Source organism: Alligator mississippiensis, chromosome 1 (genome assembly GCF_030867095.1).
Source record: "Alligator mississippiensis isolate rAllMis1 chromosome 1, rAllMis1, whole genome shotgun sequence".
Classification (NCBI taxonomy): Eukaryota; Metazoa; Chordata; order Crocodylia; family Alligatoridae; genus Alligator; species Alligator mississippiensis.
Window position 1 is genome coordinate 45,245,651 of NC_081824.1, and position 27,292 is coordinate 45,272,942.

General features: G+C 42.4%; 1 protein-coding gene across 1 annotated transcript in view; it reads right to left on the reverse strand.

The window, feature by feature from the left end:
- Positions 1–27,292, reverse strand: part of CSMD1 (CUB and Sushi multiple domains 1) — a 2,292,800-nt gene that overhangs the window by 1,236,867 nt on the left and 1,028,641 nt on the right. Inside the window, exon 5 of the mRNA XM_019488443.2 lies at positions 22,951–23,158. Coding sequence (XP_019343988.2) covers positions 22,951–23,158 — 208 coding nt within the window. The remainder of the gene's footprint in view (positions 1–22,950; positions 23,159–27,292) is intronic.

Below are 27,292 nucleotides of genomic sequence, written 5' to 3' on the forward strand. Positions count from 1 at the left end.
CACATTCATTTATTCATACAATCATTTATTGCATTAATTTATTTATTAATGAGTGGAGGATAATATAAATTAATGAAAACCAACACAAGTAGAAAATAGAGTTGGTTAAAATTACTTTAAAAGATTATAAATATATTTGGAAAAGGTAACCATATAGATGTAATGCACCTAGACAATTATAAAGCATTTGATTTGGCAATGCATGTCATTTTGATTATGCAATGTCAAATTTTAAAAAGCAGCATCAAACATTAAAAAACTAACTAAGTGATAGGCCTGAAAATGTAACTGGATATAGGAAACCATTACTGAGTTGGTGTGTTTCTAGGAGGGGTCCTTCAGGGATTGAAGGATTATACTTCTAAACATTTTTATAAGTATAATAAAACTAAATCATTACTGTAGCAGGGGCCAGGCCAGGCTGCTGGCATACCTCACAGATGGCAGATCCTCAGACAGGCTTGTGGGAAAATGACAAGCCCACACTCCCAGGGCATGCTCCGCTGTGCTGCCAGACAGGCAGCTGGCATGCAACAGGCACACCCTGGGCTCTGCTCTCAGATTGGGGGTCAGAACCCCAGCTCATGTGGATGCAGGCTGCAGCCCAGAGGGAGCAGGCATCTGGTGCCAGGAGTGCTGCCTAGGGCCCGGAGGTGGAAAGTGCAGGGAATAATGAGGCACTCAGGGGTCCCTGCACCTGTCAGCAGGAGCAGGGTATGTGGGAATGAACATGGGTCTGGATTGGCTCCACCCACCTGGAACCCGCTGTGTAAGCATGCAACAGCCCCAAGGCAGGGGGAACGCACATACAGGTGAGATTGCTCATTGCATTTCCCCACAAAGGCAGGAGACCGGGAACCCATCACCCGGATCACCTCAGCTCTCCAGACTTACGTGTGATTACTACCCGGCTATAAGGAGCCAGGTACCCTCAAGGGCTATGGTAGGGTTTGTTACTCCCCTGGCTCCACTTTACTCCAAAGGGGTTAGCCTAGAACAGGCAGGCCCATCCAGACTGAACAAATACAGGGAAGCCATGGAAGACAGTGATTGCCTGAGGGAAGATGACTGAAGTGCCTGGTGGGGCCAGAGAGAAGCCTAAGGCACAGCTATCTAAGTTGTTTTCAGTTTATTTGTTTCTTTACACTGGCTAGACACTGCCAATGATGGACCTGCAGTAGAATCCAGGATGTAGCCGAAATATGCCAACTCTGGAGAACACTGTCCCTTCTTCCTGCACCTGAGCTCCAAGGTCAGTGACTCAGGCCACTCAAGCATGTGTATCTAGCACCAACTGGAGCCCTGAAGATCCATATACTCCATGACCCATGCCATCCTTAGCTAACTCACTCTAAGCAGGTACCACCTCCCTATATCTATTTGCAATTACATCAACTAATGGCAAGTGAAATTTGAAAGCAAAAGAGTGAGACGGCTGCTGAGTGTGTGGCATGTGGCCCCCATCCTGGTGTGGTTGCTTGGCCTGGGTCCCTCAACAATTACTTCTAAAATAATTAGGTGGCACAAAGACTAGAAGATAGTGTTAATTAAGAGAAGAAGTCACTGATAACATACAATATTTGATTAACCAAAAGGAAAAATATGATCTTTGAGCCACTGATAGAGCCACTGTATGCATGGCATGACATATGGTTTTGGGATTAGGTGTTAATTGTGTTTTACTTGCTCAATGCAACAGCAAGTTGAAAGCCAAGTGACCAGCAATCATCTGATTTTCAGCTGGCTCCAGGACTGCACCAGTACTCAAACCAGCCTTTGGAGCCAGCTGTTGATCAGCTGATTGTCAGCTGGGTCAGGACTGCATCAAGCCAAATGCATAGTATGATGTGGTCCCAAAGCTAGATAATGATCACATGATCATAAGCTGGCTCCAGGGACTATACTAAGGCCAGTTCAAGTCTGATCCAGTCAAAAATCAGCTGATCAATGGCTGGTAGGGTCCACACTGGGGTTGGACACCCCAGTGCAGTTCTAATTGTGCCACATGTTCAATGTAAGGCATAATAGAAACAAGCCAGAAAAAAGTACACATTACAGAATATTATACAGACAAAAAGATCTCCCTACAGCTGAAAACTGAAGCTCAGCAAATTCAGACTAAAAAGACAGTATATGTGTTTATCACATGAGGTAGACTCTTCAGCCCTGTTAAGCTGTAAATCAGACGTATCACTAAACAATGTTCATGTTCAAACTGGGAAGGTTTTATCAGTGGCATAATAAAAAGAGTTGGTGACCAGGGCAAACCCTGTGGAAATGGGGAATGAAGGGGAGGGTGTACATGGTTTTGAGATTCACGGGGGGTGGGTCATGCTTGGGTTTTGAGAGATGGGGTATGGGGTTCTGAGAGTGGGGGTGGGAAAGTCATACCCATGCTGTGAACTCCTAAACAGTTCCTGGCTGAGCTGCTATTGCTGCTGTCTCACACTCTGTTAGCCCAGCTGTTTCTCTTAAAGTGACAGCAGAAGAAGCTAAGAATTGTTTTGCAAATCCTGGTATGGGTATCCTGCAGGACACAAACTCTGTAGCAATTTCATCACCATAGTAGGAAAGTGTGTGTGGGGAGGAAGGGATGGGGCAGGGCAGGGGAAAGGGAAGGTTGCAGGGGGGGGGCAGATCAAAAAGTGGGTGAGTGTGCCCCTGTGCCTACTCCCAGGAGAAGGGCCAGGGGGTGAGGGCAGGGGTGCCACTCTGCAGGTCGCACATGCACCATCCAGCCTGATGGGGGGTTTGCACATGGAGGCCACCACTGCAACTCTGCCACTGCACCCCTGTGTTACCATCCCATGGCCACCCACACAGCTTTGTGAGCAAGTGGCACAAGATGCAGCAGCAGGAGTGCAGTGGCAGCCACCATCTGTGGGCCACATACATGCCACCTGGCTGGCAAGTGACCTGGGGGCACAGTGTGGTGGTGCCTATCATGTGTGGGCTGCACACATGCTGCCCAGACAGCTGGCCAGGGGAGGGGGAGGTGGGGGCTCGCATGCAGCTGGCTGCCCAGCTCTGTGGCCATGGCTCTGTAGCACTGGTGAGGGATGGTGTCTGTGGGGGGCAGGTGGGGGCTTGCAGGCAGCAGGTGCCATTGCTGCTGCTTGCCTATGGAGCCATGCTGCACACAAGCCCCCCCCCCCCCCCGCCACCATGGGAGTGGCTCTGCAGACAAGCAGCAGCAGTGGTGTGAGGTGGTGGCAGCCACCATGTGCAAAACCTCCCCACTCCCACTAGCCAGCTGGGTGGCAGGCAGCCGCCACCACCACCATCCCGCACCGCCACTGCTGCTTGTTTACAAAGCCGTGCCCGCAAATGGGGGGCTTGCATGCGGTGGCCGTGGCTGCCACCACACTGCTGCTGCTGCCCTGCGGCCAGCAGCACAGCTCCACAGGCATGGCTGTGTGGTGGCAGCACGGTTGCGGAGAGGTTTTGCATGCAGTGGCCACTACCGCTGGCACAGCTCCCCACATGCAAGCTCCCTATGCCCCCCTGCAGCCACCATTCCTCACCGCTGCTGTGGATTCATGGCCATGGAGACCTTAGCTGGCCACATGTGAGCCCCCCGGTCCCCTGGCCAGCCAACCAGGCTGCATATGTGCAGCCCACATATGGCGGTCACCACCACACTACATCCCACATTGCTTGCCTGCAAAGCCGTGAGGCCAGCTGCAGGAAGGCAGCATGGGGCACAGTGGCAATGGCCTCCATGTGCAAACCCTGCCTCAGGCTGGCTGGCATGTGTGTGGCCCACAGGGGGTACCCCTGCCCTCACCCGCTGGCCCTGCTCTTGGCTGCGGTGTGCTGCCTGGGTCCAGTAGCAGCCCCTGCTCCCTTAGTCCCCAGCCACCTTCCCTAGCCCTACCCAACAACTCCCAAGCCCCACTTACCTCCAGGCTGAGGTCTGAGACTAAGCCTGAGCCTGAACCTGAGCATGAGCCCAGCCTTGGCTGACTCAGAAGTTAAGGCTCCACCCTTCCCCCTCCCCCTCCTCCTCCCCCTCTGGATAGGGCTGGGGGTTTCCCGCCCTTTCTGCAATCAGCTGTTCCAGGCTGGAACTGTGCCAGCCTGCAAGAGCTCTTTGCAAACCCAGAGACTCCATGGATTTCTTTGCTAAAAGGGGAAAGCCGCATTTTCTCTGATAAACACAGGGAAACAGAAAACCCAGATCCCTGCTTATAACACACTTCTTTTATGTATTACAGAACTTACTGGTGAAAAAACTTTTTTCTGAATGGGAATATACATTAAACTTACATCAGATGTTTGAAACTTGGCTTTTTAAATTAACAAAAACTAACAACATTTTGTGTTTTTAATTATACTGCTTTAATTCAGGATATACATAACGAATCTACTTATGCTCCAGTTGATAGAAATTATTGTTAATAACAAAAAAAAAATAAACAGAACAAGTTTTTTTTAAGATTTTTTTTTTAAGTTTAGAAGTAGAATCCAAAACAGAAGGTGTAAACTAAATATAATCAAGTCTTTTACATATAGAAAAGATTACTTAAATACATCCAACAATTTATTGAATACAGATCACTATTCTAGATATTGTACTTGAGCACAAGAGAATTTCTGGAGAACAAAATATTGAAATATGAAATATTTTTTAAAACTTGGAGGAGATAGCAAAATGTACATCGTGTCTTTGAAAACCAGATTGGTATTGATCAAATAATCTTTTTCATCAGTCTTCTGATAAGTACACAAAGGTCCTTAAAAAAATGTAAAGGATTAAACTTTTTTTTTTTCTGTAAAGCTAGCAGATGATTAACGAATGAGATTTGACAATGGTATAAGATTCTCTCGACATGAAAAAATCCATACTTATTTTGTTTGATGCCAGTCATTTTAGTTTTTGTAATAATCACTGATGCCTCCAGTCTTAAAGTTCCAAATTGAAAAAAAAAAAATATATATATATATATATATGTAAGAGAGGTTGTTCACTCAATCCCCAAGTTAATGTAGGCTCCCAATAGATAACAGCAATTTATTATGTGCAAATGTATATGTTAACTATTTTTTTAAAAAATCCAGTTGGGCTAAATTATAGCATATTTACTTGTCATTGTTATTTGCCTACTAAGAGGGTACTGGGTTAGTAGTGTTTTTTGTCTTTAAACCTCCCCATAGCAGTATTTAAGTAACCAATATCTTCCCAGACAGTTTGGTTCACAAGTAAAACTATCAACTTCAAAGTGTACATGTGAAAGCAGGAGATAGAACTTCTCAAATAGCTCAAGATTATGAGCTATTTGGAGATGCTATGGATGGGAATAGATTCCATTATCTTCACAGCTGAATACAAAATTCACTTCTTTAATGTAGTCTTCTGGTGGTAGCTGATAGAAAATGCAGGCAAGAGAAGCAGCTTTCTGTACAGTTTAGGTCATCTGCCCTTGAAGTCCCATATGGCAGAGATTCATACAGCATTTTTTCCCAGCACTGATGCACATTTCACCATTTTTACAAAGGCATGCAACACAGCACTGGATGTGTCACCTCGTGTGCAGAACAGACTTGATTAATAGAATCTGCTCTGACGTGCTGGATCTCCAGTGCATCATAGCACAAAAAGTGTATAAACGTATAGATGCCCATAGAATGTATATAAATGCCCATAGAATCACAGAAAATCAGGGTTGGAAGGGACCTCAGGAGGTCATCTAGTCTAACCCCCTGCTCAAAGCAGAACTATCCCCAACTAGTTCATCCCAACCGAGGCTTTGTCTAGTCAGGTCTTAAAAACCTCCAAGAATGGAGATTCAATAACCTCTGTGGGTAACCCTGTTGCAGTGTTTTACTACTCTCCCAGTAAGAAAATGCTTTGTAATATTTAAGCTAACCTTCCCTTGCTGCAACTTGAGACTGTTGCTTCTTGTTTTGTCATTGGTCACCACTGAAAACAGTCTAGCTCCATCCTTTTTTGCCCCCCCCACCCTGCCTCATGTAGTTGAAGGCTGCTACTAAATCCCCTCTCAGTTTTCTCTTCTCCAGACTAAGTAAACCCAATTCCCTCAGCCTCTCCTCATAAGTCATGTGCCCCAGCACCCAAACTATTTTTGCTTCCCTCTGCTGGACTATCTCCAATTTGTCCACATCCTTGCTGTACATAGGGGGCCCAAAACTGAACACAGTACTCCAGGTGTGGCCTCACCAGTGCTGAATAGAGGGGAATAAACACTCCCCTTGACCTGCTGGCAACAGACCTGCCTGGCATGTCATTAGCCTTCTTGGCAATAAGGGCACACTGCTGGCTCATATTCAGCTTACTGTCCACTGTAACCCCAGGCCTTTTCTGCAGAGCTGCTGCCCAGCCAGTCAGCCCCCAGCCTGTACTGGTGCATGGGATTGTTCTAACCTAAGTGCAGGACCTTGCACTTGTCCTTGTTGAACCTCATGAGATTTCTTTTGGCCCCAAATCCTCCAATTTGTCTCTGAATCCTAGCTTTACCCTCCAGTGTATCTACTACTCCCCTCAGCCTAAGACATTACTCTTGACCAGTTAGTCTGGCACTGAGCCTAATAATTAAAAACAATCTAGTCTTGATTAAAAGACATAAAAAATAAGGATCTACCCCTTTTTTGGCATTTTCTTCCAATGATTAATCTCCTTTGTCAATGTGCCTAATTTCTATCTAAAATTTATCTGGTATATCTTCCATTGGTTTTTGTTATACTTTTCTTTGTCAGATCAAAGGGTGCCTGTAGACGTGTTGGGAGGCTGCTCTAATGTGCTGTAATTACAGCCAAATGAAGCAGTCTGGATTAATCAAGTCTGCTGGAATGTGCTAATTAGTGTGCTCCAACCAGCTTCTGCATCTCATGTATCAGTGTCCCCATCCTTCAAAATGGCATTTGATGAGCTTTGGGCCCTCTGCCATTTTGAAGTTCAGGGACGCTGATACATGAGACTTTGCAACACTTTAGAGTAGCTCTTAGAGTCACTCTAATTAAAGTGCTCCCACCCCCACCTCTGGAGCATATGTAAAAACACTCAAAGTGTCCTTTGTCACTCACCATTTTCTTCTTACTTACACATTCTAAATAAGTTGCATTTCAAATTTTAATTAAATGAGATTTCTGCCTGTTACTATAAGGCTTTTTCTCTAGCCATTGAATCATTTTGTAGCTCTTTTCTGCATCCTTTAAAATATTTGTATAGGGTTATTTTTTAAAGTAAAAATGCTATATGATATCTAGCCAAGTATTCTGAAACAATTTAAATATACTACATCTGATTTCCTATATTAATTAAGATTGTAATCTCCTTAAAGTATGAAATCAGTTTTAATCTACCAGACCTAGAAACGTGTTTACTAGCAATAATTATACTCCTATATTTTAATCAATAAAAAGCCACCATTATTCAGGTTGGAATTGAGGTTAAAATATACATACCTGAGTCATCCCATTTGCCCTTCCTTTTTAAATCTTGGACTGATAATGATCTTATATTTCTCTACATTCTCTAAATTTCCAAGATTTATTAACATCATGAGGGTAGCAGAAATCCAGAAATCTCCTCAGCCCACTCTTTTAAGGTTCTTGAATTCAAAATATCCCAGTCTACCAACTTAAAAAAGGTTGTCCCTAAATATTATGTTTTAATATTCTTGAGTTGGGGCACATACACGTGTCAGATATCTGCTCTGACCCATGCTAATAGCATGTACTGCAGCAGACTCAATTAACTGAGTCTGCCAGACTGTCCTAATTAGCACATTCCAGCAGCCTCTGCATCATGTGTATTCAGTGTCCTCACACTTCAAAATGGTGGAGGGGCACTTTAACCAAAGCTCATCCAATGAGCTTTAGTTAAAGTGCCCCCACCACTATGTTGAAATGTGGGACACTGAATATACATGACACTGCAGGTGCTTTTGTTAGAGCAGGTCTCAGAGCTGCTCTAATTAAAGTGCCCCTCCTCCACCCCAGAGCATGAGTAATGACTCCCAAAGTGTACTTTCCTCCTAATATGATATGAATTATACCTACTAGTTTGTGAGCTATGGTCTGTTCAAAGTATTTCTTCCAAGTATTTTTCTTTGTTTGCATTTTAGTACTCATATGAGTGGTAAGATTATCAATCAGAGAGACTGCACCTTAGCCACAGAATAGAAATTGAGACAGCAACAGTTCAAGTTTCACCACACTGTCCTGTACCTGCAGCTGAGAGTACAGACAGTTTTCCAAGCTCACTACATGTTTGGTGTGTCTTCTCAAATGGATGGCTGATTAGTTACAATGTTTTATACGATGTGTGCATTAAACAAGAAAGAGAATTTCATATTGGTATTATAACATGTATAGATATTAGATAGAAATAATGTCTGGCCACTTTTTACATGAGCTGCAGATAACTTTCTGACAAAAGATATTGTATCCGGGGTACAGATTTTCCTTTTCCAAATATTTTTCTCAGATGGCCCTTGTCATATTTCATAAAGAACTAATCAGAACCAAAAAGTGCACCATTCAGTGCAGACATAGGGGAAAGAGGATAAATCTAGAAATTACTGTGGTAGCTTCTGTCATCAGTGGTGATGAGTGGGTTATAAGTCAGATAATAAGAGGCTACATACTGTATTTTCTTACATACAATATGCACCTTTTTGTACAAATCAGCTGCTGGAAATTGGGGTGCACATTTTAAGAGAGAAAATTTGGTAACAGCACCCTCTGCAGTAAAAGTTTCTGTCAGAAGGAGAGAAAATAGGGGCAACATAGTAAGCTCTTGGGGCTCCCAGCTGCTGGATGTGGACAATAGGAACCCTATATGTTCACTGTGCGAGCCAAAAACAGCATTACTTTCGTTTCTGCTGGCAGAGGCTCATGCTTAAGAAACTGCCGTTACCATGTTTCCTCACCTAAAATGTGTACCGCAGTTTCCCAGCAGCTGATTTTTGGGAAAAGGCATACATTGCATATAAAAAAATATAGTTGATATTGGCTCAGCAGAAGACTTTGCCCTGACTTACCTCTACTGTATTTCTAAAATGGACTCAAGCCCTAGATGCCAAACCTTGCAGCTCCTACTGAGCCTCCTACTCTGAGGATAGGCCTTCAGAGTCCACAGGTGTTGCTCGCTCAGATCATGCACCCAGCTGACCTGACAGGCACTACTAGCTGCCCACCCATTAGAGCATGAGAAAAGAAGAGAGGCTGGACAATTTGACTCAAATGATAGCAACATCTTGCAGCTAGGGGGTTAGCAGAACAGCCACAGGTTCCCACCCCCCACCCCCCTCCTACTGCAGCTACCTGTGTTTTCCCTGGGAGAAATACTGTATTTACTAGTATTTTTAAGGGAAGATTTTTTTTTCTTTATTTGGCCTTTCAAAAAACAAGGTGCACATCTTATTTGGGGGATGTGCTGTATGGAAGAAAAAATGGTATCACGTTTGAACATAAATAGAGTGAGGAAAAATATAGTAAATATCATCAGAGTAGGACTTAACACTGACCTTTCTGTCTGGGTGATGACTAAGACTCACAGATACAAAGTCCATCTTACCCAATTTTCCCTTACCAAGATAAGGCTGTGGTTATAGCTGGGAAAAATTTCCTCCACACAACAGGCCTGAAGTCTCCTCAGACATGGGCATTAATAGAGGATGCACTTTTACTCATTTAGCTACTATTCATTTTAATTATTTGTTGCTGTTCTAATTTTCCTTTTTTATCCTATAATGACTTTAATTAAAAACTCTTCAAAGGTGTAATCTTTATATTTATTTTAATCCTCCCCAAAGATTTTCCTAAACTTTCATCTCTTATCACTTTATTTTTGAGGTGATAATATCAAAATGCCATTTTAGCATTCCTTAAATAGTTTTAAAATGTAGGACATAAATCTTGTGAGATGTAAGTTGATTTTTGAAACTTAGATTTACAGTGGGTTCCTTTTTGTGTTCTGCCCTTTTTCTGAAAATAAGATTATCTTTGTCATTTAACACTGATATTAGAGCCTTCAGAGGATAGGTCTACAACAGCTCCCTGAGACTATCACAAACACCTGCTCACAGGCACATTTCACCCACTCAGAAGTGTCTTGGTAAAGCAGCTCTGGATTTGGGGTGCTTCAGCTTTTGGACCTATCCTAATGTTTTTAATTTTGCAAAAGCACGTATGTTTCTACTTCATGATTCAGACCTCCACATATTCAGTTTAGGAAAGAGGTAGTCCTTTCTTAGTCACAAAATCAGGATTGAGAGACAGGAACTCTGGAGACAATATGGGTGCTGGCATAGTCTTTGGTTTTGAGAAAGTAAATTTTATTTCCTGCCTTATTTGCACCATTCCCTCAACCCCTGCCTTTAGAAGTGAGATACTAGTTATTGTCTATTTCAAATAACCAGTAGGTTAGATGTTTTGAATTTGAGGAGTATTAAGTTCTCAGCATTATTATTTGCTTTTCATTTTAGGCTCGCTCTTTCTCATTGCTGCTTTCAGTACTCATAGTATCTAGGGTTGGAAGGGACCTGAACAGATCATCAAATCCGACCCCCTGCCCTGGGCAGGAACAAGTGCTGGGATCATAATACCCCAGCCAGATATCTATCCAACCTCCTCTTGAAGGCCCCCAAGGTAGGGGAGACCACCATCGCCCTCGAGAGCCCATTCCAGAGCCTGGCAGCCCTAACCATAAAGTAATGATATCAAGCCTGATGCTGTCAATCAATTTGTGGCCGTTATTCCTTTTTATCCCCTGTGGTGCCCGGAGGAACAGAGCCTCACCTATTTCCCACTGGTCCCCCCTGGTGAGTTTATAGATGACCACCAGATCCCCTCTCACTCATTAGAGCTCTGTGGCACATTTCACTGAAATGCCTAGCCAGTAAAAATCTTTCATTTATTTTTCACAGCCGTTTCATTTTACTGTTGAACCTCATCTCACTTGCCCACTTGGGGATGGGAACAGTATAAATGGATGGTTCACAGTCATTACCTACATCAGTACTTGAATTTTTTGTACAATCATAACTATTCCTCACAACATCAATGTAACCAAGCAGCATATTTTCCAAGTGCACTGAAAAATCCAAACATATAAAGACAAATCACCAGCCTGTTGCATGCGCGCGCGTACACACACACACACACACACACACACACACACACGATCCTTGCCATTTGTAGGGGATACGTTCCCATGATCCCTGCAAATAGCAAAATCCATGAACAGGGCACTGCATTCATGAACACAGTCTGCGTTCATGAATGCAGTGCCCTCAGCAGCTGGGGGGAGGGGCATGGCTCCAGTGACTCCAGTGGGAGCTCGGCAGTGATGGTGGGAGCCCGGCAGCAGCAAGTGTGGAGCTCCCAAAGATCTCCAGTAAGTGTTTAAAGTGTATTTAAAATGCGGGTTCGGCATTCACGAATATTTGAAACCACAAATGCTGAACCTGCGAATACTGAGGGTTTCCTTTATATAGCTAGATATAGATATCCATATTGATATCTATATCTATCTAGATATTGATATAGGTATATATCTATATAGTTGCCAATGACCATGTTATTTAAATTCCATTTAACTTTCTTTAAGAGTTGAAGTAATCAATAGATTGTGTGTGCTAACTAAACAGTAATATCATGGGCCAAGATGTTTATTGAACATTACTGTGGGAACAGCTCATTGATGAGTTTACTCTGAGTTAATGTAGACTACAGTACTGTTCTTGTTAGTGGAATCAGTCAAAGAATGGGAAACCAGCCAATAATGCTTTCAGTGAAGGCTTTTTTGTCCATCTGTCTGTCTTGCTGAGTACACACATTAACTCACAATTCAGTTTAATAAGTCTGTCTTATGGGTATAATCATGTCAAAGAGGAAACTACAGGTCACAACTGAATTAGTTTTCTGAATGTGTTACCTCTGTGTAAAAATAGTATGTTATTGTTTTTAAATGTTGGGTCCTCTTAATTGTTGTGACATTTTTATGTTATACTCAGAACTAGCTCAAAGGGGAGAGTGTTCCACCATAAAACAAACAGTAACTCTCTCATATTTGATAGTAAGAAGAAACATACAGTATTTGAAAAGAATAAGGAGTTCTATAAACAAAACATGCTTCTTTCAAAGGAAATGTTTATGGCTAAAATTACAGTCATAATAGTTGAGATATATTACAGTAAAAGAGCTGTATGCTGGAGATGCCTGATCCCATGAGTTACTGAGTACCTATTGACATTAATGGGAGCTGAAGGCAGTATTCATGTCAGTACAACTTTGGCATACTACAAGTCCTTGAACAGCCTTGCATCATTCCTGAAACAAAAATCAGGTGCTGACCAAGAACTTGCTAAAGCTCCACTGATAATAGTTCCCCACTCCCTGCCTTCCAGATTTATAGAGTATATATACTGTGGTTGCTCTCAACTTTTCTATTGCCTTGGAGAACTAGATCACATTTTTACTATTTTTCTTCTACTCAGTGTACTCACAATAATTAACTCTTCATGTACTTATACAATCAGCAACATTCATTTAAACACTCTATACCTCCCCCACTTCCCACACGCCCCATCCCATGCATGCTTGCACATACATGCACTTTAGGCATTCATTCACATTTCCCTTGTATTATTAGGCAAGCAAAAATATATAAGTTTATTTGTAGTTACTGGGACTTCATTTCAGTACTCAGTAGGTATTAGGCTACTATAGTAACAAGAGTTATGGATTTATCTATCTAGCTAGCTACAAAGACACATGCCAAAACTGTCCACACTGAGTAACTACTACTCCTCATATTGTTGTAGAGTCCCAGGAGGCTCAATCATGGATGAGTGTTCCACTAGGCAAGACCCTGTACAAATACACCACAAAAAGTTGGAAATGTTCTGAAGAGATCTATTTAAGATATAAAGGCAGTGACAGAAAGTAACATCAAAACAGTAACAACATTATATCAGCTTGATTTAGAAAGTCTCATTGCATACCCAAATCTTTTAGACACTCTTTCTAATTTGCCTAGAAAAATTGGCAAGGGTCTAGCAATTGCAGTTTGTCATGAACAGCAATGACTTAAGGCTGGGATGTAATATACACTGTGGAGTATGAATTTTTTTGGCATTTATACTAATTATATACATGCTTCATTACCTTTGTACTAAGATCCACTGGGATTGAACAGGTTAACTTTTGTTTTGGGCTAAGAGAGGTGAATATGGGCAAACAACAAGCAAAGTAGAATAGGGCAGGAATGCCAACTTTTACCATGAAGATTACAGAGGCATAGTCAGCCACCACTGTTGCTTTTGCAATCCCCTACAAAGGTAACCCCACAGCTGCTGTCACTATTGCCTGCCCCTACCCCATTACACAACTGGGTGATAACAGGCACTTGGGTTAGTATGAAGCAGCTCATTGATAATGGGATGCAACTGTTCACTTACCAAAGGAACATCATGGCAAAGGAAATGGAAGTCTTGACACACTGACGTTTATTAACCAGGAACTAAATAGCATAGAGTAATGGGACCACATAAAAAGAATGTTTCTGCAGGTCAATACAGTGGTGTACAGTGTGTCACAGAGTCAACAAACTAAGATAGATTTATGTAAAGCATGGGAGCCTGGGCATTCTCGTGTCATCTTTGAGCCCATAATCCTTCCTGGGTCCTGTTTTAACAGTTCTGAGATCCAGAAGAAGCACTCTATATTCAAAACATCTAAATAATCTAGTTCAGTGCACTTAGGAAAGGTTTATGCATAAGTATGACTAAGCACATCTCATTTTGTTTTTTGGACAGTGAAAAGAAGCTGTCATTGTAGAAGGTAGAACACAGACTAACACTGAGGGAAAAATTAAGTTTTGAGGCAGAAGAACGAGAGGTTTTGATGCGCAGAAAGCTAGAAGGAAAAAAAGATGGAATCTGATGTTTTATTTATTAAACGGTTATGCATTTAGGCTAGGTACAGAGGTTACACTTAATGTACTTTAAGCATGCAGAAAGTGTTTTACAGTTGTAACAGAACAGACATTCATGGCACACAGCACTTTAAAAATGGTGGATTGTGGCCCAAGTTAACCCTGGATGGATGTGTACCAACTTAAAGCAGTTTCTGCTGAAGTGCTTTATTAAATGTCTGTGCCAGATCCCATCAAGGCTTAATTTAAAGCACAATCACTGTCACTCCAGCCAGCATTTGCACAGGGTTGCTCTAGCCTTGGGCAGAGCACATTTGCTCAGTCCAAGCACTGGGCTGGCCCCATCCCTTTGGCTGTTACTGACTTGAGTCAGTGAGTGAAAGCCTCTGATCCCAGCCACAAGCACAGCCTGGCTGGGTGGTGGGGACAGGGGAGTTTCTGTCCCTGCTGCTGCCCCAGCCCTGCAGTATGTCACAGCCTGGCCAGGAGGGTGCTGGAGAAGAAGAAGTCTGGGGTCTGTCTCCTGACAGCTGCTGCTGGAGTGGCCCCCCCTCCCTACCCACACCCTCCTGTGCAGGCTGGTGACTGTAAGAGAGGAAAAAAAGGAAAGAAGGGTCCCCCTGCCCTGACTATGAGGACCTCTCCACAAGTTGCTGGCTTGGGGCTCAGGAGGGGCTGAGCTGGGTTTGCATGGTAGAGGGGCTCTATTCACCCATACCCTGTGCAAGTGACCTGGAAGCTACAGCCAGAAGCTGCAGAGCAGGGCTGCTCTGACATTTGGCCATGCTTGCTAGCTTTGGCCTTGGTGGGGGGCAGGACTGATCTGTGCAGCAGGGGACTCCTTTCCCTTGGTTGCAACCAGCAGCAGCAGCATGAGTTCCCTGCACTGCTTTTTTGTTGTGCTGGGAACTATGGTGGGGGTGTATGAAAAATGAGCCCCCCTGCAGCAAGGGTTTGGCTCTCCCCCCACTAAAACCCAAGCTGGGAAGTTGGGGGGGACCTACCTGGCAGGGGCTCCTTTTCCACCACCTTCCCCACAGAGAGTTCCCAGCGCAGCAAAAAGTGGCACAGGGAACTGCTGCTGCTGCTGGCTGCAGCTGGGAGAAGGGAGCCCATAGCTGCCATGAGGGTCCCCTTATAGGTAGCTGGCTGGGGTCTGGCAGGGTGAGGCAGTGTCTGCATGGCAGCAGCAGCTCCCTTCCCACCCCCACTCCCAACTGTTGCTGACAGCCTGGAGCTGGTGAGGGTGTGGGCTGGAGGACTGTGCCCTGGCAGCCTCTTGGAGGCATGTGAGTATGCCCCCCAGCTGCTGGCTTTGGTGAGTGGAGGCTGGCACCAAGCCCTGACTCCCCCCAACTGAACGATGCATGTCTGTTCAGCTGGAACATGCTGTAACTTACAGCACTTTAAATAAAGTGCGATAGTTAGCACACTTTCTGCCAGGGGCTTTTTGGACATCTGTACTTAGCCCTGGTTAACATAACACTTTTGTACTCTTTGTCAAGTAAAATAAGATAAAGATTTTATAAATATCCAGGATTCCTTCCTGCCCACTTCATCTTTACTTCTTCAGTCCTCTGAAGAGGCATATACAAACACAAATTATCTTCCTCTCTCATTCTGTACATTAAACTACCTTATGAAATATTTTCAGCTGCACTTTGCAAATATAAAATTCTGTCTGGATGACAAAGCTATACTAGTTAATGTTTTTACTCATCTCTGAAAATGTTAAAAAACTTTCAAGTGCTAAGCAGCATTAATGCTAAATTCCAGGCATGATATTCATTATGCTTTTGTTGTTGTTTATGCATCAGACAAAATGTGCTATGCACTTTGCACATGGAAACTAATGGACGAAAGCCAAAGGGTAATTATGTGACTGTCTTTTCCTTTCAACCTAAAAGGAAACATACTCACCGCAGTCTGCACTTAACCAGGGTAAGAGTAGTCTTTGTCTTATTAAGGGCATTTGTACACATGTTGGCACTGCAATACTGGGCACCTTTAAAAGTGACCGGTGCTATAGTGCATGCATTTGTATAAATAACGAAGTGGACATCAGCACTGAGTAAATGGCAGTGGCACACTTTTAAACAAACACACATCAAAGGCATTTTAGTTCAAAAGTGTACCACCACCATTTTCTTAGCACTAACTCGTATTTTGCTGTTTATACAAATGCATGTGATGCAGCACCGGGCGTATCAGGTCTCATGCAGAGCAGACCAAATAAATCACGTCTGCTCCAATGTTCCATATCTCCAGTGCATTGGAACAGACAAATGTATGTGTATAAATGCCCTAAGGGAAAGAGAAAAAAGGTCACCGCTTCTCAAAGCCACTGAAGTTACAAAGGATGGAATAGGTGGTCAGCAGATAGAAGCAGCTCATTTGACTGTATTAGGTTTAAGGGAAAGGTGTTTATACCCTCACTGAGCCAACTTGCTCCTTAGTAGCAACTTCTATGATAAGGATCTGTGTAAGACAGGGATGTCTGGATATGCTGTTCACTTTATACTAGTCACAGTCTTCTCTTTGTCCAAGAAAGCATTTTTTCTTTCACCTTTGTACTGGCCAAGTCAGGTTCCCTCTTCACCCACAACCTTCACCACAGCAGATCAGGGACCTCCTTGGACAGAAAGGGAGGTAATGGCCAACTTGTCACATAAGTTGGGAAGAGAGATAACCTTCATTGCATAATTTATTGCCTGGCAAGGTTCTCAGAAGAGTTGATAAAGCTGCAGCTTAATTAAAACTAAAATTGTGCATCCTCCTCTGTCTGCATGGATGACAGTCTGTCTTTCCTTCTGGCGGGTGAAGAAAAGGAAAACTCTTTAGCGTAAAATGCACAGTCAGAAAGCTTTATACAGTGCACAGAGAACTTTACTGAACAAACTTTAGAGGAATGATGACCTTTATTGTAATCCAGTAGATGATGCTTTAATTATATGATACAGGGCTAGATACTTACATTAGCTTATCTCCATAGACTTCAATGAAATTAGTGATTTATACCACCCACAAATCTGGTGCATTACTTATAGTTCTTCATGAAGAGGCTCAACCGAGCAGTTTTTGGCTAGAATGCTGGACTATGCCCAGGAGGTGGCAGATGGGAAAGCAACAGTGGTGGTTGCTATGTTTGTACATTCTCCCACAAATTTTCATCAAGACATAGTGCCCTGCCTGGTCCTTAGTTACAATACTGCAAGAAATTAACTGGTTCAGATAAGCATAAGGTTTCATATGGAACAACATCTGAGGAAGCATAGATTCTGAGGACGTAGGATGAACCAGTTAGTCTCTAAGGCCACATCCAGACAAGCAAGCACATGCCTGTTGTGGTGCCTCAAAGCAGTTTGAGATTCTGCAAGAGGCATGCTAAAAACAAAATAATGTTCCTCGCACTGCATATTTGCAGTGTAGGCTCTAAATTTGATACCAGGAAATCCCTCCCAGTATCAAAAAAAATCATGCCAGAAAAAGTGGTGGAGGGTATGCTCCTGGAGTGCGCCCAGAGGCAACCAGAGGCTGGGTCCTCCAAGGAGATGCTCTGGACCCCAGCCAGAGCATCTCTGGATGCCCATGCCCCTGCTGCTCCAGCATGCTGCCTCAGAGTGCTGGGGCAAATAGGAGTGAGGCAAGGCTGCAGCAGTGGATAGATCCATGGTCTGTCCCTGGTAAGTAGGGACATGAGGGTAGGGGGAACTGTGGGTAGAGAGGGACCGTGGGGGTGGTAGGGATTTCTTGGGAGGGGTAGGCCCCCCACCCAGCTCCCCCATATGGAGCACAGCCCTCCCCAGCAGCAGCAGAGCCCATTGGGGTGCTCTTGCCCACTCCTGTCAGAGATCCCTGGCCGTGTGGCACCGTCTCAGACCTGGGGCTGTACATAGTGCACAGCATAGGCCTGTCCTGCTGGTGCACACCCTCAGGCAAAACCGGGCCACTCTTGCTGTCACCCAGGGTCCCGACAGTGCAGCCAGAAGCTGTGTGCTATTGGGCCAGGCTGGTTTCTGCTTCCATGGAGCCAGCCCGGCCAAATGGCATGTGGGGCACATGGAGGCAGGACCCAGCCCAGCCTGAGGGCACACAGTGTCTGCCTACAGTGCCAGGACCCTGGGTGACAGCAAGAGATGGCCCATGTCTGCCTGAGCACATGTGGGCCAGGCTGGGCCAGCACTACGTGCAGCCGCCAGGTCTGAAGAGGTGCCGCAACAAGGGGGTTTCTGCCAGGAGTGGGCATGAGCACCCCGACAGCCTCTGCATGGCTTCTCCTCATTCCTTTGGCTTCTAATTTCTGCCCCTGCCCCTGGGGAAGGGGTAGTGTAGCAGAAGGGGGCTGGGGTGCCCAAGTGACAGAGGTTGAGAGAAGGGAGGCATCTGTTCATGCTGTGCATGAGAAAAGCAGCAGATGGGTTGTCAGGGAACTTCTGGGGTATTCTCACATCTGCCCTGAAACCCTACCCTGCTGTTTGCTGCTTAACTACTGAGGACAGACTGAGATGCTCCAAAGGTTTGTGGCTTTATTTCCTTCACCTAGTTCTTGCCGGGTCTCAACAGAGGTGACTTTGCCAGCCAGAAGGATAACACCCTTGTCCAGTCATTCACTCAGAAAAGATGGATCTGCTTCTAGGGAAGAGGCTTGCCTGTATGGTCAAATACTCTGAAATCAGACTTGCCCTCCCTGCCAAAAAATAAATTATAAAAGGTAATAAAATGATTTATTAGAATGACAAAAGGAACTTAAATCAGTAACCACATGTTGAGATATCAAAATAAAGAAACCAAAAAAAAAAAAAAAATCAAGACAATCATCAGATCCTGCATTTTAAACCCAAGAATGTAGCTTTTACCCAGCTCAACCTGTTAAATAGCAGCCCCTTCCTCTGACCTTTTCCCAGGCGCTTCTGACCTTTCTTTTAGCCAAAATACTAAGCCCACTGGCTGAGGGCCTAAAGCTTCCCCTAAATCTGGGGAAACTAAAAGACTTATTCTCAAGGCAAAGCTTAAGCATGGTTTCTTATCTGGCCATTTATACACATCATCCAATGGATTTTTGGAGAGCCCACACTAGGTATATATCTCCTTTGTCCCCACAAAGTTATATTTGTTTACCAGAGGAGAAGTCTTTCCTGTTCTAATTAAAACCAGCAGAATATTTACATCCTTTCAGGGATCAAGATTACTAATCCAATATCCTGAAGATACTGCCTCTTACTCAATTTTCCCATTGTCAGAAATGTCCTTCCTCCAAGTGGTCTGAATAGCCAGGTATTATTCTTATGGTCTTTTCTTTTAGTATTTAAATTTGCCATTGGAAGGGCTATTTAGCACACCCATGTTGGATACTGATTTCCAGTGATTACCTCTCTTTAACCATTCAGGCTTTGTTCCTCTCCCAGGTATAAAAACCATTATGCAATCATGGTCCTTTTATAACTTATAAGAAATGCATTTACAATAAATACCACAATTCATATAAACATAAATATGGTAAGGCTAAACACAGCTTGACACTACCTATATGTAGAGACTACACATGCCATATCAGGAAGACAAACTCACAAAAACATGCAAACCCTCAAGCACTGCAGGTCTCCTTTGACAGTCCCCTTGTCTTTATCACTGACAAACTAGAGGCCTAGGATACAAACAAAATAAAATAACAGTGACCTTTTTTAACCATATTACCCAGCATGTATGATCCTTGGGTGTACAAGGCAGTTGTTTTTGTATGCATTGGTTGAAGTAAACCCAAGGTTCCTGTGTAGTGTTACATAATCTGTGATAAAAAGACAAACCATTTTTTTCTAGCCTGTATTATTCTAAGAATCTGTTTTCTCACTCTTGCAGCTAAATATTGAATTGTTTATGTAATGCCCAATATAGATTGTAATCACCTAGGATTAAAAACCTTGTCTAATTATATGTTAGTTAAAGGGTCACACACAGCTTTTGTGCTATATAGAAAAAGCAAATTACTAAAGAATCATCAGCCAGAAATCATCATCTTTCTTCTCACCACCCATGTTTAGCTTTAGCAGTAGTGATGTATGCTCTCTCCCTAAACACTTCATTATGAAAATGTTCAGTTAGTTCCACCAACAAACATTTGTTTAATTGAAAGAACAATCATCATTACTGGACCATGTTAAAAAATGTCTTAGAAATAGAAATTCTATATTAGAGCATTACAAGAATCCAGACTGGATAAAATGGGAGTAACGGGGGGGGGGGGGGGGGGGGGGGGGGATCCCATTTTCAAATGATACACAATTAGACCATTAGGTTTAAATACTGAACTTCATTATTTAACATATCACTCCGTTTAGTAGATTACATCATGCACTATAGTGAATATGCCTTTAGCATAGCTATGGTAACTGCTCTTGCTTAAAACAAAACTGAGTACGTAACTTTATTCCAAATTAGCAGATAATGATGGTGAATCCTATTAATGTTCCCGATATAATTTCTCAGAAAAAAAAAAATTCATTTAATGTTGAGCAGAGAGAATTTCCTTTTGGTTAGTTCTGTGCCTACTCTGATTGTTCTACAAAGAGTGTACGCTACTGTTCTGGCATCTGTTCAGCTGCGCGTATGTATATGTGATAAATATGCATGTATGTGCCAATAAGGATGTAACAGTACTGTGAAGTAAAATTCTTGGTGATGGACAATTGCATCCAAGACTGTATACTAAATCTATAAAATTGCTCACTAATCAGATTTTAGTATACTAAATCAGGGCTATCAAACTGGTGGCTCCCTGGCTGCTACTGCCCCCATCACCCTGCTTTAACTACAGCTGTAGTCTCCAAGCTCTCCTTCCCTCTTCTGGCTCCCATGTCCTATTCCCACTCCAGGGGATAGGGTGGCATGGCATGAAACAGAGAGCTGAGGGTAAGCCTAGGAACTCACAGTGCAGGGTGTCAGGGGATAGATGGGGGCTCACCCATACCTAACAGTGCAGAGATGTGTATGCAGGTGTGTGGTCTAGCAGTGGTAGGTGGGGAGGCAGTTTGTTCTACATGTGCCCTGGGCTGCACCCACAGCTTGTTGTGGTGTGGCCCACAGGCATATGGCTCCTTCTGGTGCAGCCTGTGGTGTTTGCAGACCCCAGTCACTTTGAAGATGGACAACGCTATATTAAATACTTCCAAACCAAACATATTAGACAAGCTAGTTGCGGAACTAACTAATGTTAGTACTGGATATATTTTTAATTATTAGCTGCTTAGCCTATTCCTGCTCAAAAAAGTCACCTGTTTTCTAACTATAATAAGAAATGCATGATGGGGAAAAAATGACTATGGCCAAGTTTGGGGGGGACAGAACTGTCTGTACACATAAAAACTTGGTGTTGCCTGTACATCCTTTTAGTACAACATCAACTCATTTGGACAAATGAATGTGCAAATACTAGTCCAAGAAATACCTTCTAGATCAGTGGTCAGCAGCTTTTTTGGAGATACAGGCCAGAACAACCCAACTCAAGTCCAAGGCAGGCAAAAGTCCTAACCTGGCCACTGCTGCTCTTACCTGATCCTGCTTCTCCCTGCCCCCATTCTGTGGTGTGGGCACAGCTCTGCACCAAAACCCCAGTGCACCTTTTTGCTGCGTGGCCCTGGTACTGGAGAGCCCTCTGCTGGCCAGCCCCTGTGCAGGTCCTTGCTGCCTGGCCCCACCATGAGAACGTGACTGGAGACCTCAGCTCCACAGCCCAGATCCAGCTTAAAAGTTATATGCTGCTGACCCCAGCCCAAGACTTTTGCATACATAGACGCACAGAATTTTTATGTGGTACTGCAGGATTGAACAAAGACCTTTAATTTCTAGCTCTAAGTTTTGCCCTAAGACACAAAGCAATATGGAACTACATGTTTGCCACTAAGATGGGTAAAAAAATTAGAGAGCAGGCACAAAACAGAAAAAATCTAGGTATGTCATTAAACTCACTTACAGTTCCTTCACTACGCAACACCTTTACTTGAAACAAGTAGTCTAAAACCGACTGCTGACTACCTAAAACTTCAAGATATTAATATACTTAATTATATGATTGGTCAGAATGCTATGGTACCAACTGAGTCAGATCAGAAATCCAAAAGCACAAGTTGAAGATCATCTCCATTAGCTATCTATAACTGGCTACCATTCTGTTTTGTCTAGGTTACATCAGACAAGACACAACACAAACACTTTCCAGATATGCAAAGCTTGATCCTGATCACCTGTGCTTCAAACCCTAATAAAGGCCTGGGCACTTCTGAAATTAATTGACTGAAATCGTTTATAAACAGCTTTGTGAACAATTGTGTTCTCTAGAAAGAAAACAGTGTTACAGGTGCAGTAATACCGGGTACAGAAGCTCTAACACCATCTAATAGAGGGAGAATTACATACATACATGACCAGATGATTAGATTATCATAACTTTAAAAAAAAACAAAACACCCTCACTCTCAATATACCTTGAGTAGCAAAGTCAATGTTGCAGGTGCTTGCTGCACTCTTATGAGTAATACAGTTTAATCTGGAACATTAACAGTATGCCAGCTTTCTTGAAAGTCTGAAAAGTATACCCCAGTTTCCTAGGGAATCAAGCTAACATTTTTGAGAGAAGAGGGAGGGGAGAAGGAACAGCTGGGACCAAATATAGCATGGTCATTTGGGGTTCTCCCATATTGTTTGTCATAGAAAAAGCAAGAGATACAGATAGTTATAGATTATTTCACATACACCTTTAATTTTCCTACCGGCACAGGTAATTAATCATACTTAGGCCTGCATATGGCCTAAAACTTTCTATAAATACAATTACATTTCTGGGGGAAGGTGGGGTTGGAGTATAGTCAACCAATTAAAGCCCAAATCAAAATATTTCTACTCCAGGATGGTCAAGAATTCTGAGGAAAAATATAGAATGAAATGCTCATGACCAGCATATACAAACAAAACACCATTCCCATATGTGTCCTTAGGAACAGCTCTCCAGCAAACAAGAAAATAGAATAGGATCATTGTCCCTTCATTGAACTTACCATATTGATGGTGCTTCGGTTCCACTTATCTCCAAGAAATCATATCCTTCCTCTAACTGGAAATCTGTAAAGACCAGCGCAATGGTGTCTCCTGGTTCAGCCAAAATGGTCCATGTGCAATCAGCATTATTTTCATACTCTGAAGGGAAATGAGGGCTTGAAATAATTCCACTTGTCCCACGTAGAGTTCCTCCACAAGCACCTTCAGCTGATGAATACAACATCAGTTACTAAAAAAATAATAGTGTTTTAAAAGACAAACTGATCTATCCTAAGGTATATACCTATTGAAAAATAGCAAATCAATTGCACCAAGATTAGAGAAGTTTTTAAAACACTGTAATTTACTCAGCAGAACCTGAGCATAGCAAATACATTAACCTCTGGTTCTACTCAATTAGTACCCAGAAAGAGTTTTAAGAACACTGTTGTTAGTTTTCAAAGCTGATGTATGTTTCCATTAAGTGGTTTACTCATAATATCAATGTGGTGGATTGGCTGATTTTTTTTTTTTTAATTAATCTCCTTGAGTATGGTCAGGAAAACCCAGAAAATACCCATCTCTTGGCTTCCAGATCCACTTATTAGTCAAAACACATTATTAAGAACTTAAGGGATAAAACAAAGATCAACAAACTTTTCCATATGGTGTAGCCACCTTTTTTTTTTTTTTCAAAACTTCAACAACATAATAAGACAAAGCATATGCAACAGTTTGTGAACACAGTATTGGGAATATTGGTTTCTCTTTCTACTGTCCCAACAAGACTTTTCCACCTGAACCTTTGCTGCATCTTTTTTTAAAATCTGTAACTAAAAACAGAAAAGGTCCAGGAAAATATTCTTGCAAACATGACCTATGCAGGGCCAGAAAACTTGTGAAAAACATCATATAATTGCATCTTCTACAAAGATAACCTACGTTGAGTCACATGGTACAAGTTTGTATGATAAATAACAAAATGTTTTGACCCTTAAGTGAACCTTCATGGTTTTCATGTAATTAGATAATAGCTTATTTTTGCTTTACATGATAACTTTGCTTCGTAAAACACAGAGCAGAGAAACATGTTTTTAAGTCTAGAATGTTGTTTAACACAAAAATAGAGGGATAAGATAGACCTTTTTGTGCACTTCCTCTCCCACAGATTTTCATTTAAAGCTTTAAAAGATACTCTGACTAATATTAGCATTGGTTATTAAAACATATATAATTACAAAAACATGTCAGCCATGAAGCTTATTGCCAGGAAAAATTAAAAACTCATTAAGTTGCTTTCAGTGAGTGCTAATATGGCTACAAAAGCTAGAGCAATAATAATTAAAAATGTTTCTGCAAAAGTGGAGAATGAGCAGGAGAGAATGGTTTCATTTTTACCCATTTTATTAGCTTTACTTAGTATTACCATCACTATATAGTGCTAATCAATTTATTTATCATAGTTGTATTTGAGGCTTTAAAGGCAAATGGCTTGACAAGGTTCCTGGCTCCAAGAACGTACAATCTAATTAGGATACAGCAGCATAAATAATAAAACAACTCACCATAAAGGTAGAAGTAGAGTTATAGGTAATCAGAACTGAAAGGTTAGATAGTGAAATTGAATTAAAGAAAGATTAAAAGGAATAGAAACTCACTTGAAACATAATAAAAAGGGATGCCATTATGGGGAATAAAGTCAAGAGGGGGAGAAACAGGATTAAGAAGGGGGGAGAAGTCAAGGAGAGGAAAGGAAAGGAAAGGAAAGGAAAGGAGCCAAGAGACAGAAAAAGGAGAAATTGTTTAATTCCACAAACAGCAAGACAAGGAACATAACCTTGGTGAGGTGAAGGAAGAGTAAACTATGGAAGGGATTCAAGCAGTTTATAATGTCTTTTGCCATTTGCTAAGTAGCCTTTGAATTAAAAGAAAAACTTTTAAAGTTGTACAGAATGAAAGCTATAGTATGATATATTATGTTATAAACCAGTGTGTATTATATTATGGATTTGAAATTGGAATACGAGTAAATGTGGAATTTCCCCTTCTCCTCAATAAATGTAATGCACACAGAAGGCTCCAGAAAGTAGTTTCCTTTTTTTTTTTAAATGCTAGACAAAACATCCCTTGAACAAATTGAAATTTATCAACACTAATAAAACTTCCCACTTTTCTGCAAAATCAAACTGTATTTTGGATCCCTCCCCCAATTTGTAATTTAAGATGTACATATTAAAAAAAGAAAACAAAGAGACAAAGAGCAAGACAAACATTTGGATAAAACAAAATATTCAAAAAGTGTAATTCTCAAAGTACATAATACAATTAATTTAACATTCTCAAAAGTCTAAAAGAGGCACTGTCAAACTTGGAGGGGGACTAGGGGACAGGGAAACAATCTTCCTATGTCTTAATATATTTCTGCCTGATAGTATTCAACAAACAACTAACTAAAATAACCTTATGATTAGAGAATCTTCATATTTGAGTTTGTCTATGTGTGTCTTTCACTGCACTTTTACTAACTCTACTTGTGAAAGAAATAAAAACAGTATACACAAACAATCAGTTTGCCTTTTTGTTTGGGCAAGCCTTTTAGCTAAGTCTCTAAACAAACAAAAAACCCCCAGCCCTTCCATAAACTTAGTTCATCCTTCTGTGGATCTTACACTTAGATCCCTAATTAGGTTGATCTTAGTGTGGACTGTACAGAAGTTCCAGAAAGGTTAGATCAGGCAGAAAATGACTGACCTAATTTAATTTCATTGTACTGTAGAGGTGCACTAGGTCAGATCGGATGTAGTTAAACCAATCTAACTGAACTTCTGTACACATTCCATGTGCACCCAAGGGCTGGGAAAGTCCAGTCATTTGACCCAGCCCCAGGACTGCATTTTTCCTATCTCTCCTGCCACCAGGCTATTTTTAGCCCTCTGGTATCTCCTCTGCCCCCAGATGGACAACTTTGTCCCCTCTGGATCCCCCCTAAGCCTGTCAACCCGCCTTCCCCCAATACTACAAGCTGCTCTTGGTGCCAGTTTTACCAGCATTTACTGATTTTGGGAGCTGATTGAAGGAAGTCGGGGTGGTAGGATGTACAGGTGGGATTGAGGAGTTGATTTGCCAGGCAGGTTGTTTGTCCAGGGAGTGGGTTTGGAGCTCAAAATAGTCCTTGTTTGGGGGGTGGGGGGAAGGGAATGATAGAGTCCCCTGATCCTGCCAACTCTCCTGGGCCTCACAAACTCCTGCAATGAAGTTGCTACAGCCCACCACCATCCTGCCAAGCCCCGCATGAAGCTGGCAGACCCCCCCAATCTTCCCATGCTTCCCCCAGCTCCAACTTACTTCAGCTGGTACCAGTGAATGATGGTAAAACTGGCACTGAGAACAGTTTGTTGGATATAGGGCAGTTCAGCAGCATCAGAGAGGAGGAACTGGAGAGGTCCAAGAGGGCTTGGTGGGATTCCAAAGGCTCTCCAATCCCACTAATATCCCCATCTTCCCAAGCCCCCCTGAGGACCTTGCTAGCCTCCCAATCTCTCCAACCCCCCACAGACCCTGTTAGCTTTCAATTCCCCCAACCTACCAAAGGATGCCAATATCCCACCTAATCCCACCTACTCCTCCCCCTATCCTTACTCACCTTAGATCAGGCTCCTAACACTTATCTAATCACTGAGTTAGATAGAGGCTATTTTAACTTGATCTAATCCCCAAATTTCTCAGTGTAATGTTTGTTTGAAGCCTTTATATTTTAACTGAATAAATTTCAAGTCCATTATGTCTTGAAGTTTCAAGCAGCTCATTTCAGATCATCTTCTAATCCAGCTAAAAAAACCAAACTAACTTGATGAATTCTGTGCCAGTACTTCAGCACACAAAGTAATATAGAGATATTGATTTCCACTGGGGTCAGCATCAATGTCAAGTCATACCTGACCTATATAAAAAAAAAAAATCTGAGGAATGGCCAATTTCATTCTCTCTCAATTCTTTTTTTTTCTGTTTTCTTAGGTTTTAATACTGCTGATTGTTTGTGTTTCCTTTTTTAGAGGGAAAAAAATTGAATAATTGTAAGGTCGGGGTCTTACAGCATACGCAGTCACCAAAATGCTTATCCTTTCTCCTATATCACTAAAGTGTTTGTACTTGTACTCAGGGCAGTAAGCAACATGTACATCACTTGCTTAGTCACACACAGTCAGCCACACTTAGCTCACAGGTACTGGCTGTCCCTTTTACTTAGTAGTAGGGTTGGAGAGCAGTTCTGGCTGTGATGGTCTAGACACCAACTATTATAAGGACCTCAGGGAGTCCCTATACAGTTATTCTTGAATTCAAAGACATTATCAAATCCTTTCC